The sequence below is a fragment of the Periplaneta americana genome, chromosome 4 (assembly GCF_040183065.1).
Source record: "Periplaneta americana isolate PAMFEO1 chromosome 4, P.americana_PAMFEO1_priV1, whole genome shotgun sequence".
Classification (NCBI taxonomy): Eukaryota; Metazoa; Arthropoda; class Insecta; order Blattodea; family Blattidae; genus Periplaneta; species Periplaneta americana.
The window spans coordinates 7348305-7366282 of NC_091120.1; the positions used below are offsets into that span (position 1 = coordinate 7348305).

Consider the following 17978-nt stretch of genomic DNA (forward strand, 5'->3'; position numbering starts at 1 on the left):
AAGTGGGGCTGGGTCTTTTTCATATACTTAATGGCGGTGTGGTGTAGATATTTATATGCGTCATTCCCTTCGGTATTGGCTCGAGAGAGCGCAAAGGCCTACAAAATTTTGTAGTCTCTCTAACATTTCGACAAGATCTCTTAGCAGGATAAAATGATTTTACCCTCTACATTTCAAGCTCTACATGCAGCAGCTATACCAAAATGCTATGTCTATTGTTCGAAAGCATAGCAAACCAGACTTTTACAATCCACAATGACCTGAAATAGTTATTGCTTTACTCCCACATGAAAAATCCATTGATCGCCCTGACATTGTTACTTGCGTTTTCGCGTTGAAGCTCAAGATACATAGGATACATAGGTTCAACAAAAGGTATTTGGCATAAAAACTATTCAGAGGGAGTATGTTTCATTATTATGGAAGCAAATAACTTTCAAAATATCTGGTATTTTACATTGAAAATAAATCTGAAAAACTTTAATTTGAACGTCTAATGAACTTAGTTTACAGTATTTGCTGCACAAGCCACTAGTATTATATATTTTTTACAATTTTTCACCGTGTTTTCTTAGGCCTATATGATGCGCGTAGATAAAACTTTTTTTTTATTACTATTTTGCTCATTCAATCTTGACGAAAGAATCTTGTCGTATTTAATACGTTGGATATTTGTTTACTATCTTGTCGCACCTGATATTCAGATGTTAAATATTTTCACTGTTTCCTTAACAATTCAGTGGGCCGTGATAATGTGTGATAACTATGCTAGCAAATGTAAGTATTAAATATCTTAATTTTATAATAGAATCTGTTCCTGTGTTTTATAAGTTATTTATTAATATAATGCCGAAATACTCTAATTTAAATATCAAGAGAGTCCTCATCTTGTCGATAATTCACTAAATGAAACTACCTACTTCAAAATGAAATGTTATAACCTCAAATATTTGTGTATCATAATTTCTACCGCTACTGTCAGATGTTTACCCATAAATTTCATATCACAGGAGGCCAAGGCCATTCCGACCAACTTAATTTAGCAACTTAAATATCTTATTTAATAGTAATATGATCGTTACCTTCTTTTTATTATTTATTTATTTATTCATTACCTATTATTCACGAAATAGTCTTAATCAAATACATGTGAAATCTCATCTGTCTTTCGATAATTCACTCACGCTACGCTCTCAAGAATTATTACCAACAAGATGAGAATTCTTGCCGTATTACCTAAAATAAAACACTGTTTTTGAATATAATGACCAGAATTTATCATTATCCAACTATATTAATCCGGAAGTTGTTACAACATAATTTATGTTGTAACAACTTCCGGATTATATTGAACCGCTTAATTCCCATTTGTGGGTTATTCGTTCATACTCCTGTCCTTGTTTCTGGAACTTGTAATGCGATCGATAACTTTTTTATCGCGACCAAAGCACTGTCTCCATTCAGTTCTTGACAGGCTCTTTTCAGCCAGAGGAAAAAATGAATCACTCAGCAGGCTACTTCTCAAAATGAACTCTTTTGTTAAGCGAGTGTTAGAATGTAATGTGTTTTTCATCTGCTTGTTGTTAAATTAAGTAATACCCTTCGTTAACCTGGACAATTGGGAGTTTACAGAAAATGCTAATTGAATGGGTTATTTATGAAAGGGCCTAAGTCTTGAATGCTAAGTTGTCAGCAATTAAAGAAAAACTGCTTATAAACCGAAATTTTGAAATTAAGGCTGAAATAAAAATTGTATCATAAATTCTACAAAGCATTTAGAGTGTGGAACTTAGTCCTCTTCATATCTAAATAGATGTAACTACACCCATAGAGCAGTATTACATTACAAACTCATTTTCACAAAATAATGACTTAGGCCCTTTCATAAATAATCCATTCAATTAGACATAAGGGAAGCCTTCATTTATATAAAAAATAAACCCATATGCACTTTCACGCCATCAGTAAGTTTCGAATGACGCATATTATTATTATTATCATTATTATTATTATTATTATTATTATTATTATTATTATTATTATTATTCGGCCCCGAGGTTCACTCAGCCTCCTATAAAATTGAGCACCGGGTCTTTCCCGGGGGTAAAAGGCGGTCAGAGCGTGGTGCAGACCACACCACCTCATTCTAGTGCCGAGGTCATGGAAAGCATGGGGCTCTACCTCCATGCCCCCCAAGTGCCTTCATGGCATGTTACGGGGACACCTTTGCCTTTTTATTATTATTATTATTATTATTATTATTATTATTATTATTATTATTATTATTATTATTATTATTATTCGGCCCCGAGGTTCACTCAGCCTCCTATAAAACTGAGCACCGGGTCTTTCCCGGGGGTAAAAGGCGGTCAGAGCGTGGTGCCGACCACACCACCTCATTCTAGTGCCGACGTCATGGAAAGCATGGGGCTCTACCTCCATGCCCCCCAAGTGCCTTCATGGCATGTTACGGGGATACCTTTACCTTTTTATTATTATTATTATTATTATTATTATTATTATTATTATTATTATTATTATTATTTTTAATATTAAATTATAAACCAAGGAACCCGAAACATAGGAAGGTCATTTCTCCTCAAAACGGGCATTGTTTATCCAGAACTGTAAACGGAAAAAATAATATAACAGTAATAATAATAATAATAATAATGATAATAATAATAATAATAATACTAATAATAATAATAATAATAATAATAATAATAATAATAATAATAATAATAATAATAATAAACGAATTCGTTGAGGGTTCATATTAATTCTCGAAATAAGATTAATATTGCAATATTACACCATATTATATTCTCATTAACGATTATGAATAATTTTATTATACTTACAAATGGTTTTTAAGAAACCCGGAGGTTCATTGCAGCCCTCACATAAGCCCGCCATCTGTCCCTATCTTGCGCAAGATTAATCTCTACGATCATATCCCACCTCCCTCAAATCCATTTTAATATTATCTTCCCATCTACGTCTCGGCCTCCCCAAAAGGTCTTTTCTCCTTCGACCTCCCAGCTAACACTCTATTGCATTTCTGGATTCGCCCATACATGTTACATGCCCTGTTCATCTCAAACGTCTGGATTTAATGTTCCTAATTATGTTAGGTGAAGAATACAATGCGTGAAATTCTGCGTTGTCTAACTTTCTCCATTTTCTTGTAACTTCATTCCTCTTAGCCCCAAATATTTTCCTAAGCATATTATTCTCGAACATCATTAACCTCTGTCCCTCTCTCAAAGTGAGAGTCCACGTTTCACGACCATATAGAACAACCGGTAATATAACCGTTTTATAAATTATTTCGGCTTTTTGTACCAATTATTATTATTATTATTATTATTATTATTATTATTATTATTATTATTATTCTATATAGATGGTTTTCATTTATTCCAAATAATTGAAACCGTCGCTCTAATATGGAACGTCTAATCACAGTCGAGCCTATATACAGTCACGAAGCTCAATATGTAGTAAATATGCATCCATAGATAGTTGCTCACCACTAGGATCGCTAATATCGCCTCATTACAGACAAAGGGAAATAGTACCAGCACAGTCTATTGTTCCTAGCACCCTCACAACTCAAGCTTCGTGACTGTATATGCTAGACTGTGGTCTAATATAGGCTACATTTGTTATAGCCCATGGTTTAAAATTATAGCGATAAAACTAAAACTTTAAAAAATGAATAAATGTGTGGATTGAATTCCTCTCGTCTTGACCTCATGCAATAAACGTTAAAAAGTCGATCCCGCACAAAAGTAACGATTAAGTTTATTTTAATGGGGCATTATTTTCACAGACCATAACACTTCCTTTGTATTACAGGTCAGTACGCGCACTAGAGTGTACAAAGTAACTGTCGAAATCAATAACATGTCATTACAATTGCCCGTTTTCGAATACAATGCTGCTAGAAATGCACTTTCAGACGTTACAGCTGTAATTATTTTATTATGGACGGTAAAGTGGTAAAGTCTTGAATTGCTAACTTCATTCTGTATTGTCATTGTATGATTATACTCTGTAAGTTTCAATAAGAGTTTTGATTGCTAGGCATTATTATTATTATTATTATTATTATTATTATTATTATTATTATTATTATTATTATTCTTGCACAGGATAGGGTCCGCTGGCGGGCTTATGTGAGGGCGGCAATGAATCTTCGGGTTCCTTAAAAGCCATTTGTAAGTAAGTAAGTAAGTAAGTATTATTATTATTATTATTATTATTATTATTATTATTATTATTATTATTATTATTATTATTATTAGGGAGAGGGTTTGGAATTGAACGGGTTACATCAGCTGCTTGTCTATGCAGATGACGTGAATATGTTAGAGAAAATCCACAAACGATTAGGGAAAACACGGGAATTTTACTGGAAGCAAGTAAAGAGATAGGTTTGGAAGTAAATCCCGAAAAGACTAAGTATATGATTATGTCTCGTGACGAGAATATTGTACGAAATGGAAATATAAAAATTGGAAATTTATCTTTTGAAGAGGTGGAGAAGTTCAAATATCTTGGAGCAACAGTAACAAGTATAAATGATACTCGGGAGGAAATTAAACGCAGAATAAATATGGGAAATGCCTATTATTATTCGGTTGAGAAGGTACTATCATCAAGTCTGCTGTCAAAAAATCTGAAAGTTAGAATTTATAAAACAGTTATATTACCGGTTGTTCTTTATGGTTGTGAAACTTGGACTCTCACTTTGAGAGAGGAACATAGGTTAAGTATGTTTGAAAATAAGGTGCTTCGGAAAATATTTGGGGCTAAGAGGGATGAAGTTACAGGAGAATGGAGAAAGTTACACATCACAGAACTGCACGCATTGTATTCTTCACCTGACATAATTAGGAACATTAAATCCAGACGTTTGAGATGGGCAGGGAATGTAGCGCGTATGGGTGAATCCAGAAATGCATATAGAGTGTTAGTTGGGAGGCCGGAGGGAAAAAGACCTTTAGGGAGGCCGAAACGTAGATGGGAAGATAATATTAAAATGGATTTTAGGGAGGTGGGATATGATGATAGAGAATGGATTGATCTTGCTCAGGATAGGGACCAATGGCGGGCTTATGTGAGGGCGGCAATGAACCTCCAGGTTCCTTAAAAGGCATTTGTAAGTAAGTAAGTATTATTATTATTATTATTATTATTATTATTGTTATTATTATATAATTATTATTATTATTTTTATTATTATTATTATTATTATTATTATTATTATTATTATTATTATTATTATTATTATTATTATTATTATTATTATTAGGGAGAGGGTTTGGAATTGAACGGGTTACATCAGCTGCTTGTCTATGCAGATGACGTGAATATGTTACAGAAAATCCACAAACGATTAGGGAAAACACGGGAATTTTACTCGAAGCAAGTAAAGAGATAGGTTTGGAAATAAATCCCGAAAAAACTAAGTATATGATTATGTCTCGTGACGAGAATATTGTACGAAATGGAAATATAAAAATTGGAAATTTATCTTTTGAAGAGGTGGAGAAGTTCAAATATCTTGGAGCAACAGTAACAAATATAAATGATACTCGGGAGGAAATTAAACGCAGAATAAATATGGGAAATGCCTATTATTATTCGGTTGAGAAGCTACTATCATCAAGTCTGCTGTCAAAAAATCTGAAAGTTATAATTTATAAAACAGTTATATTACCGGTTGTTCTTTATGGTTGTGAAACTTGGACTCTCACTTTGAGAGAGGAACAAAGGTTAAGTGTGTTTGAAAATAAGGTGCTTAGGAAAATATTTGGGGCTAAAAGGGATGAAGTTACAGGAGAATGGAGAAAGTTACACATCACAGAACTGCACGCATTGTATTCTTCACCTGACATAATTAGGAACATTAAATCCAGACGTTTGAGATGGGCAGGGAATGTAGCACGTATGGGCGAATCCAGAAATGCATATAGAGTGTTAGTTGGGAGGCCGGAGGGAAAAAGACCTTTAGGGAGGCCGAAACGTAGATGGGAAGATAATATTAAAATGGATTTTATGGAGGTGGGATATGATGGTAGAGAATGGATTGATCTTGCTCAGGATAGGGACCAATGGCGGGCTTATGTGAGGGCGGCAATGAACCTCCAGGTTCCTTAAAAGCCAGTAAGTAAGTAAGTATTATTATTATTATTATTATTATTATTATATTATATTATATTATATTATATTATATTAATTATTTCATAGTTTATGACTTCTGTTTTCTTTGTCCAGAATTCCTATAACAAACTGAATAGATTCTGAGTCAAAGCGGGAATTTCCTGTGATGTGGCATTTTTCCAACATTGTTACCATTAACTGCATTCTAAGGCATTTCTTCTGAAACGTAATTGTCACAACTGCTTACTGCGTGTTAACAGATTTTGTTATTGCTCCTATAATAGATAAAATAAATGGAAATACAGCAATTTCTTTCTGCTTTCAGATATTAACATTTTTCTTTTCAGGTCCGCTTGAATCTTTGACGCATACCACACACAGAGAAAAACAGATCTTTAATGAAACCTGTGAAGTTCAACGTAACATGCTTATAATATTATTACTTCTTTACTCAGCGATGTATGCAATGGAGGGGCAAAGGAACTGGCCACCATAACTCATTATCTCCTGGCTTAGTTCCCTCATGAGTGATGCCTTATTAGTGTCACTTATAAGTTTTAAACCTGTCTTCGGACAATTGACTAAACAACAACAAATTTCAGGACATTCGTCCTTAGGAGTAATTTTGATAATTATTTTTAAGTGATTTCAAGGATTAATTTTCCTGATGAAGTATCTGCAACACTTCAACTGTCATCTGCTTCGATATAATAGTAGTAATAATAATAATAATAATAATAATAATAATAATAATAATAATAACAAACACTAGTAAAATTAAAAACACTATTTTGTTGTTAAAATTAGTAAGTTATAAAATGGTTCCAATTAACTTTACTCTGTACAAAAAAAATTCCAGAGAAATAAGCTATTTTGAAGATGTTCACAATAATAATTCAACAAAGTCAGATATCGAACACAGCAAAGTCCGAAAATCCGGATACCACAAATCCGGACAATCCGAGAAACCGGACTTTTCGAAAACTCATATGGGTTACTTTTACATCTGACGGATTTTTGTGTGTGTTCATGCATATTTAATTCTGATTCATTTGTATACCGTACTTTTTATTTTATATTATAAATAAGACTGTTTCTGCCACTGCTATGGTATTAGACTTATTTATTAATTATATGATATCAAATACACATTACAGATTATCTCACAACACATAACGAAAACTTAAATTTGTTATTGCTAGCTAAAAAAAAAACTTTCCAAACAATACTGTTGCCATAGCTCCCATCACAGAATTAATAGTAGGCTATATTGCGATACAAGCGTGGTTAAGTGCATTATAACCAAAGCTCGGAACTTGGGGACTTGTGTGTCGTGTGCATGAGTAAGGTTACAGGTACAACGTACACAAAGCTCACGCTGCAAGTGCTCAGGGACAGTCGTGTGTACTAAGAAAGTGGCCACAACTAATGACAGGAAGACGGACGAAGAAACTGTTATGTCGAAGCCAATGACATTCAGAGAATTAATTAGAGGTAAACGATCTGTTTGAAAATAAGAAAATACGTATTATTCGAATGGGTATTGTATACGTTTGAAAATATATTTCTTAAAATTTAGGTACAGAATTTCGTGGAGGAATTCTGAGGAGATACATTATTTTCTTCGAATGGAGAGTTTATATTTTGTAACTTGTGTCAAACACAAATTAGAGATTGGAAACGGGCATTCATTGAAATACATTGCAGTCCCTTAAATCGGTGGAAAATTTGTCCATAGCCATGGATCAAGTCGTAGTGGAACCTTCCCTAGTAGTGACATAGAAATTGAAAACTATTTTCGAGACAAATTTAGGATACTTATCTTTCTCAGATACGAGATCAGCTAGCAACTACTGAAAATCGAACAGGAAACAGTGACAGTGAAAACATTCAATACTTTATTTCGGCCTAAGACTTTATAATACAATTACAAACCATTTTCCAAATTTGAAATTTTTTTAAAATTGAAACTTTTAAAAAATAAATTTGTAAAATTATCCACAATATAATATAACTTAATATTAACAAATGCATTTTTTTTACCTTTTATTTCTGTCTACTATATTCTTGTTTTTATTGAATATCACTGGCTTCTGTCGAATTGTCAATTTATATTAAATGTGTATTTTTCTCTCGTTTTCTCTTTCTTCTTTATTCTTGCTCTTGTGTTGTATTTATTGGTTTGAATTAAGTTACTTACTGTATTTAGTAAAGTGTCCTTGTAAATTTTATGTTATATTACTGACTAAGACCACACCGTACACGAGCCTGGCTCTTACGGTAGTGGATAGAAACATTTTTGTTTTATAAATGTAATTTGTATTCAGTAGGTAGCTAGTTAAAATAAATAAAATAAAAAAAATAATTTTGCTCCCGTCACTTCATGTGACGTGGAAATAAGTTTCTTTCGTTTCAAATCATGTTTAACTAACAGACGAAGAAGGTATGGGTTCGAAAAATATTCGAATGTATGTAGTTATACACTGTAATAAAATATACAGGTCAGAACTGTAAATTTGATATATGTTGCATGTTTATTTATATATATATATATATGCTATAAAATTACTTGTTTCAATCTACCATAATATTACGAGTATCATTATGTTGATCCAACCAGGAACCACTTTTATAGCAGACCTGACAGTACCTCTGTGCTGGAAGCGGGAGTTTGTTGACATTGAAGTCCGGTCGCTTAGCCACGTTCAAAGACACAAGTCCCCAAGTTCCGAGCTTTGATTATAACAGAATCGAGGATCGTCCAGTCTTCTGTATTTCCGAGATTCTGTTATGTACTTAATACACGTATTGCATACTACTTTTTTCGCAGATCTTAATAAGAAACATTAATTATTATTAATCATTTTTAATTTCAATAAATGGTTGGTTTCTGGACGCTAACATTTTCATGTGTGATAGCCGTTTGTTATTTGTCGATAGGTGTCATTCATTTGTTATTATTCGGCGGCGATTGTGAAAATGTTGTAATAAAATAAATTACAGAAAGTTTAGTTTTGTCTTCAAAGAAGTAGGTAGGTGACACATTAATTATACGTCAATATAAATAAATAACATGTAGAAAATGTTTGTAGGTGACACATTAATTATATATCACTGTAAATAAATTGCAAACCGGTATAGGTTAATGCTTGAATACGTATGATGTTTTCGCGTTCAGTCACGGCCCCACGAGTGGCGCTCAGAGCAACAATCGGAAGTCGTCAGAAATGGTTTTCACGTTTACATCTTACCTACATTAATTCCTGTTTTCTTACAAATCTCCACTCCAAAAAATTAATTTAGAAAGAGTACAGGTATAATAAGCAATTTAGTTATTTCCTCACAACACATAGTGGTGCGCGAAACTGATAGTTCGTTACTTTTAAGCAAATAAATACAATTTGATTTGATTTATTTACTTGTCGCACGTGTGTTGTAAGTTTAACGTATAAGGCCTGCTAACAAGATCGGTAAGGTTGTTAAAAAACACTATCGGCCAAAAAATAATTTTTCAGTCTTCAATCACATAAAATTTCTGTCTTCAAGTTTACTACCACAATATAATTTTTTTTACACGATTTCAAATATTAGACACTTCTCTCTAGTGGCGGAATATGTTATGCTCATATTTTTGTTAGATGTTGAGTTTTTTTTTTTAATTGATCTTTTAATGAATGAATCAAACTTCATTTGCTAATGAATAAAAAGGAAAAATTTACATAATCTCTTTTATTATTTCAGCTTAAATTTTAATTTTAAATGTACTGCTTAAGAATTCGGAAAATCGTAAAATCCAGATCGATCCAGTCCACGAACCGTCTGGATTTCACTTACTGTACGCTACTTGTATAAAAATATAAATGTATCGTGTTTACATAGTGTTATACAAGCATCACGAATGAAACCCGGCCCTAGCTCAAATTTCTCTTCTAAAATATTATATTTACATCCAAGTTGTCTAGAATCTACAGCAGATTCAGAATAATTTCTAAACATCTGATTTTAAGCGTGGTCCACGTATTTAAACTGGATTATTTTTAAAATCCGTCCCATCACATCCTGCAATTCGCTTCAGTGATTTTAATTTACTTCCGTTACGGACACCTGTCACAATATTTATTCAGATTCGAATTAATATTACCTAAAAAATTAACAAAGTTCTCTTCTTTCTATTGAGGGTCTTTCAGCTGCATTTGTAACTTGAACAGCGATATTACTGCATAAGACTCCTCTTCAGTTCCCCAAGGCTCAGCCAACTATTCTAATAGGGCAAAGCAGTAAAGCATCACTCGATCTCGCGAGCAGGCAACTAGTTCGTTGCCTCTGTATAAAATATTCAAACAAGCTCCCCCTTGCTGCTTACAACCGTCGCAATATTCTTCACTTCCCTTCATTTAGCTTTTAATAAAATCATTTACTAGATTCTAACACATTGCTACATACATCAGATTTAAAAATATAGCAATTAATAAATCAAAACTCCATTTTGCAGTTGTTTTTATGGAAACTGTCTTTTCATTTAGGATTAGTATAGAAATCTGTGTTCTGAACGAGAAACAAATTAGAAATCAGTTGAAAATGTTATCTTACGAACGCGATCATTCTTAAAAATGTGACATTTTCTGCAATCGGGAAGTTCTGATAGGCCTAAGGTCAATTAAGTTTAGTTCGCACAGAATATATAGGCCTATAGCTACATGGCATATCACTTGGTAGAACAGATGCAAAAATTAGTTCAGATTATGTGCAATACCGTACGGAACAAAATGAAAAGTAAATAATATCTAGAAAACGTTTCAACAGGGCTTCTAGAAATCGAACACGAATCAAACAAAAACCAGCTGAAAATGTTGCATTTAAAACAAGCATCTCCTCAGAAATGTGCAATCTTCTGAGATCGGCAAGTTTTAATGATGTCAGTTAAATTTATTTAACACAGAATAAGCATGACAATTGGTGTGAACAGATGCAAAAACTAGTTCAGATTACACGCAATAAATAAGTTCAGATTATGTGCAATACGGAACAAAATTAAAAGTAAATAATATCTAGAAAACGTTTCAACAGGGCTTGTAGAAATCAAAACGAATCAAACAAAAACCAGTTGAAAATGTTGCATTTCAAACAAGCTGATCCTCAGAAATGTGCAATCTTCTGTCAGTTAAATTTATTTAACACAGAATAAGCATAACACTTGGTGTAAACAGATGCAAGAATTAGTTCAGCTTACACGCAATAAATAAGATCAGTTTATGTGCAATACGGAACAAAATGAAAAGTAAATGATATCTAGAAAACGTTTCAATAGGGCTTCTAGAAATCGAACACGAATCAAACAAAAACCAGTTGAAAATGTTGCATTTCAAACAAGCTGATCCTCAGAAATGTGCAATCTTCTGTCAGTTAAATTTATTTAACACAGAATAAGCATAACACTTGCTGTAAACAGATGCAAGAATTAGTTCAGCTTACACGCAATAAATATGTTCAGTTTATGTGCAATACGGAACAAAATGAAAAGTAAATGATATCTAGAAAACGTTTCAAGAATGTTTCTAGAAATCGAACACGAATCAAACAAAAACCAGTTGAAAATGTTGCATTTCAAACAAGCTGATCATCACAAATGTGCAATCTTCTGTCAGTTAAATTTATTTAACACAGAATAAGCATAACACTTGGTGTAAACAGATGCAAGAATTAGTTCAGATTACACGCAATAAATAAGTTCAGATTATGTGCAATACGGAACAAAATTAAAAGTAAATAATATCTAGAAAACGTTTCAACAGGGCTTGTAGAAATCAAAACGAATCAAACAAAAACCAGTTGAAAATGTTGCATTTCAAACAAGCTGATCCTCAGAAATGTGCAATCTTCTGTCAGTTAAATTTATTTAACACAGAATAAGCATAACACTTGCTGTAAACAGATGCAAGAATTAGTTCTGCTTACACGCAATAAATAAGTTCAGTTTATGTGCAATAAGGAACAAAATGAAAAGTAAATGATATCTAGAAAACGTTCCAATAGGGCTTCTAGAAATCAAAACGAATCAAACAAAAACCAGTTGAAAATGTTGCATTTCAAACAAGCTTATCCTTAGAAATGTGCAATCTTCTGCGATCGGCAAGTTTTAATAAGTCAGTTAAATTTATTTAACACACTTGGTGTGAACAGATGCAAGAACTAGTACAGATTACACGCATTTTATTTATTTATCTAAACGATAACAGCTCCCTGTATTAACAGACTGCCACAAAGACAGAGCATATTGTACAATAGGCAGTTGAAAGCATATAACATAAGTTACATATGTTTAAGTTTAATGGAGTCACACAACAATGACAAGAAATGATTGAATAAATAAGTTGAGGTTATTATTAGGCTATATGCAATGCGGAACAAAATGAAAAGTAGTCTAATAACCAAAAAATGTTTGTAACAGGGCTTCTAGTAATCGAAGACACAATCAAACAAAAACCAGTTGAAAATGTTACTTTTCAAGCAAGTTGATTCTCAGAAATATGCAATCTTCTGCGATCGGGAAGTTTTGATGAAGTCAGTTAAGTTTATTTCACACAGAATAGGCCTGTGTCACTTGGTGTGAACAGATGCTAAAAATAGTTCAGATTACGCGCAATAAATAAGTTTACATTATTATTAGGCTATATGCATTGCGGAACAAAATGAAAAAGTAGCCTAATAACTAGAAAATGTTTGTAACAGGGCTTCTAGAAATCGAAGACACAATCAAACAAAAACCAGTTGAAAATATTACTTTTCAAACAAGTTGATTCTCAGAGATATGCAATCTTCTCAGATCGGGAACTTTTAATGAAGTCAGTTAAGTTTATTTCGCACAGAATAGGCATGTGTCACTTGGTGTGAACAGATGCTGAAAATAGTTCAGATTACACGCAAAAAATAAGTTTAGATTATTATAGTACGGTATACAAATACGGAATAAAATGAAAAGTAATAACATCAAGAAAACGTTTCAAAAGGACTTTCAGGAATCGAAGACGAATCAAACAAAACCAGTTGAAAATGTTACTTTGCAAACAAGTTGATTCTCAGAAATATGCTATCATCTGCGATCGGGAAGTTTTGATGAAGTCAGTTAAGTTTATTTCGCACAGAATAGGCCCGTGTCAACTGGTGTGAACAGATGCTAAAAATAGTTCAGATTACACGCAATAAATAAGTTTAGATTATTATTATTAGGCTATATGCAATGCGGAACAAAATGAAAAGTAGCCTAATAACTAGGTAACAGGGCTTCTAGAAATCGAAGACACAATCAAACAAAAAGCAGTTGAAAATGTTACTTTTCAAACAAGTTGATTCTCAGAGATATGCAATCTTCTGCGATCGGGAAGTTTTGATGAAGTCAGTTAAGCTTATTTCGCACAGAATAGGCCTGTGTCACTTAGTGTGAACAGATACTAAAAATAGTTCAGATTACACATAATAAATAAGTTTAGATTATTATAGTATACAAATACGGAATAAAATGAAAAGTAATAACATCAAGAAAACATTTCAACAGAGCTTCCAGAAATCGAAGATGAATCAAACATAAATCAGTTGAAAATGTTACATTTCAAGGCAGTTGATTTACAGAAATGTGTAATTTCCTGCGATCGGGAAGTTGTGATAATGTAAGTGACATTACTTCGCACAGAATAGATCTAACCTATGTCACTTGGTGGAATAGATGCAAAAACTACTGTAATTTAAATTGTAAGTAATAAGCAAGCTCAAATTATACGCAATACGGAACAAAATGAAAAGTAATAATATCCAGAAAACGTTTCAATAGGGCTTCTAGAAATCGTCCAACTCCCCAAATAGTTATTATTGGATATTACAAGAATTACACAACACGGTAAAGGATATGAGACTTCTAAAAATCGCTTTGACCATCTATTAACGATCACCACCAAGAATAATAACATGTACAGACAATCTTTGACTCCCCTAGTAACCAACAAGCTACTTGACACTTGAAACAAATGCTACAGCGCACGATGCGACGGCTTGAAACCACATCTTTGCAATTAGTGATCGTGTCATTATAATTTTTAATCATGTCTAAACGAGAATATGTAGGCAGCTTTAAGGATTTCTATTTAAAAATAATTACATAAATTTTTAGATGTAATCCCATGTGTAGGCACTACAGAAATTAATGTAGCAGCCTACTTTTAAAAACGGAACAATTAATAAATGAAAATTCCATATTACCGTTGTCTTTCAAAAATTGTATTTTCACTTAGATTAGCATAGAAATCTAAGTTATTAAATGGGGCATGAGATAAACAAAAAAAAAAATCAGTTGAAAATGCGTACATTCTTGTAAATGTGTAATTTTATACAATCGGGAAGAAATGTATTCATAATTTAGGCCCTAGGTTAACCTTATTCCGCATACTATAGGCCTATGTCACTTGGGAGAAATTAAAACAGTAGTTAAGATTATACGCAGTAAGCAAGTTCAGATCATAAGTAACACGGAACAAAACGAAAAGTAATACAGTCAAAGAAATTGTTGTATATATTAGTTCATTGCAAACTTATGAAAATGCGATGGCCTATATATAGTTTACTTAAATAATTGTGCATATTCGTTTATTGCAAAATTACGTAAATATGCGATTTTTAGCGCAAAATAAATTGACAGCAAATTTTGAACATTGTAATATCTAGAAAACGTGTCGAATAGGCTTTCTAGAAAGCGTTTCAACTCTTAAAATAACCATTAACTGATATTATAAGAATTACGTAGGCCTATCACGATATCAGATAGACCTAATGGGATTTTTGCAAAACGTTTTAACACACTACAGGGGATTATTACCCTATAACCTATTGATTACAAGCATTACCGATCACCGCGAGTCATAGAATTTACAGACCATATTTGACTCCCCTAATACTCAACAAGCCAAATGACATTTGAAACAAATGCTGGTCGGCATGATGCGCCCAGTTAAACCCCCTTCTTTCCAAATAATCGTGTCATTAGGGTTTTTAATCACGTCTAAAGGAGTTTATGCCGATATTTTTAAGACATTTCATATATAACATACGCCGATATTTTTAAGGCATTTTATATAAAACATACGCCGGCATTTTAAGGCATTTTATATAAAACATACGCCAATATTTTTAAGGGATTTTATATAAAACATACGCCGATATTTTTAAGACATTTCATATAAAACATAGGCCGATATTTTAAGGCATTTCATATAAAACATACGCCGATATTTTTAAGGCAATTTATATAAAACATACGCCGATATTTTTAAGGCATTTCATATAAAACATACGCCGATATTTTTAAGGCAGTTCATATAAAACATACGCCGATATTTTTAAGGCAGTTCATATAAAACATACGCCGATATTTTTAAGGCATTTCATATAAAACATACGCCGATATTTTTAAGAGATTTCATAAAAAACATACGCCGATATTTTTAAGACATTTCACATAAAACATACGCCGATATTTTTAAGGCACTTCATATAAAACATACGCCGATATTTTTAAGACATTTCACATAAAACATACGCCGATATTTTTAAGGCATTTCATATAAAACATACGCCGATATTTTTAAGAGATTTCATAAAAAAACATACGCCGATATTTTTAAGACATTTCACATAAAACATACGCCGATATTTTTAAGGCATTTCATATAAAACATACGCCGATATTTTTAAGAGATTTCATAAAAAACATACGCCGATATTTTTAAGACATTTCACATAAAACATACGCCGATATTTTTAAGGCACTTCATATAAAACATACGCCGATATTTTTAAGACATTTCATATAAAGCATACGCAGATATTTTTAAGGCATTTCACAAAAAACATACGCCGATATTTTTAAGGCATTTCATAAAAAAAACGACTACATATTGACAGATGCGATTTCATGTGTTGCCGGCCTACCTTTGTTCAGGTGCGTGCCTCTGCTGATGGTGTGCGCGCCTTTGCCGCCGATGGCAGTCGCCGCCACGGGCGAAGACGACGTCACGTCGGACGGCGGGCGTCCGTTCATGGTGACGACGCCGCCGCCACGGGTCGTGCAGTCGATTCCGTTGATCGGCGGCTCCCGGAACGGCGGTGGTCTGTGATGGTGGTGAAGGTGGTTCGGGGTGGTCTTCCCCATCAGTTGCGGCGGCATCGGGGGCGTTAGGGTTCTGGCGGCGGCTTGGACGCCCATCATGGAGCCGATCGACGACGTCGGCGAAGCGTCACGGCTCTTCGTCGTCAGATTGAGGGGCTCGTTACTCAACTCTTCGTCTTCCTCGTCTTCGGTAGTGAGGGAAGGGGTTGGCGGGGGCGGCGGGTGGAGAACGGTACCGGGGGAGGCCCTCGGCGGCAGCAGTGGCGACGGCACGAGCAGCGGGGGCGGCGGCGTCGCTCTTATAGGCGTCGGGGCGACTAACAGCGGCGGGGACGGTTTTTTAGTAGCGGAATTATTATTGTTATTGTTGTTATTGTTGGAATTGCACGATCCCCAGCCCATGATGTCGGAGATGAAGTGCGGAGTCGGATTTTTGGGTGGCTTGGCGTACACATGCGGATGCCACGAATTGCCGGCGGCGGAGACTGACACGAGGCCATCCGTCGGAGAAACGACGCCGACCGCCGCTGTTACCCCACCGTACTGTGTCTTAGAGTCCATTGTCGATATCACAGCAGTCGTCGCTCTTAGCACAGTGACGTCACTGGACGCCGGCGAAGACATGGCACCTTCAGACGGACTCGCCACTGGGCTACCCCCATTGTTGATGACGTCACTGTTGCTGCTCTCGCTGCTCGTACGGCTGCCGCCGCTGCTTCGACTCCTGAGCGTGTTGTTGTTGTTGCCGAGGTTCTTGTTACTGTTACTCTTGACAACAATGTTCGCGGGCGCGGAGTGATTGTTCACGCTGTTAATTACTATGCCGTCACGTTGCTGTTGTTGCGCTTGTTGTTGCTGTTGCGGTTGTTGATGCTGTTTTGTTTGTTGTGGTTGTTGCATGCTGGGAAGAATAGGAATGATCGCCAGTCACGAATCTCAAACATGAATTCATTCACCTCAAACACTAACACACGCCACACCACAGAGGGAGAGATAGAAAACGTGTTTAACTTTTTAATTGCGGAAGGTATGCATAAACCAACACACCGTCATGTGATTATATTAGCACGAATTAAAATGCTAACCACTTCTTCAAATTTCCCTTATAAAACATTTCGAGGCGCGTAGATAAATCTTTTTTCCTTTCCATCACACGATGCATGCAGATTGGGGCGCATCTTCTAATGGGTTTAATAGACTCGGGCACCCCCTCTCGCCGGCATTACCACCACAGAACAGAATTTATTGACCCTTCTACCCTGCTTCTGTCTCCTTTACTTTCTACAACACCGAAGCTTTCGTCACGACAACAGATTTTTTTTTTTTCTTCAGTGTACAGTCGGTGTACAGAACACCAGGATATGCTGCAAGAAAAAGAAAATCCACTTTACTGAAAATTATTCTGTACAGAACATCGATCATCTATCACAACACAACACATTGTATAACGTTGGACCGGCGAAGCGATTTACGTAGATGAGTGTCACAACGTCTTGGTAGGTTTATTTATAAATACTGACACAAGTTTCAACGATGAAAGCAATTGCTTGTTTTCTTAAAATTAATTACAACACCTGTTATTGTTTATGGTACAACACCACTTCGATTAACTGAAATGTCACAAGATCACAGTTTACGGTCTGTCACTACT

At 34.4% G+C, this 17978-nt stretch overlaps 1 protein-coding gene across 1 annotated transcript in view; it reads right to left on the minus strand.

Moving 5' to 3' along the window:
- LOC138698775 (homeobox protein HMX3-like) overlaps positions 1–17467 on the minus strand; it is a 330883-nt gene extending 313416 nt beyond the window's left edge. Inside the window, exon 1 of the mRNA XM_069824998.1 lies at positions 16150–17467. Coding sequence (XP_069681099.1) covers positions 16150–17227 — 1078 coding nt within the window. The 5' untranslated portion in view covers positions 17228–17467. The remainder of the gene's footprint in view (positions 1–16149) is intronic.
- Positions 17468–17978: the final 511 nt, after the last annotated feature.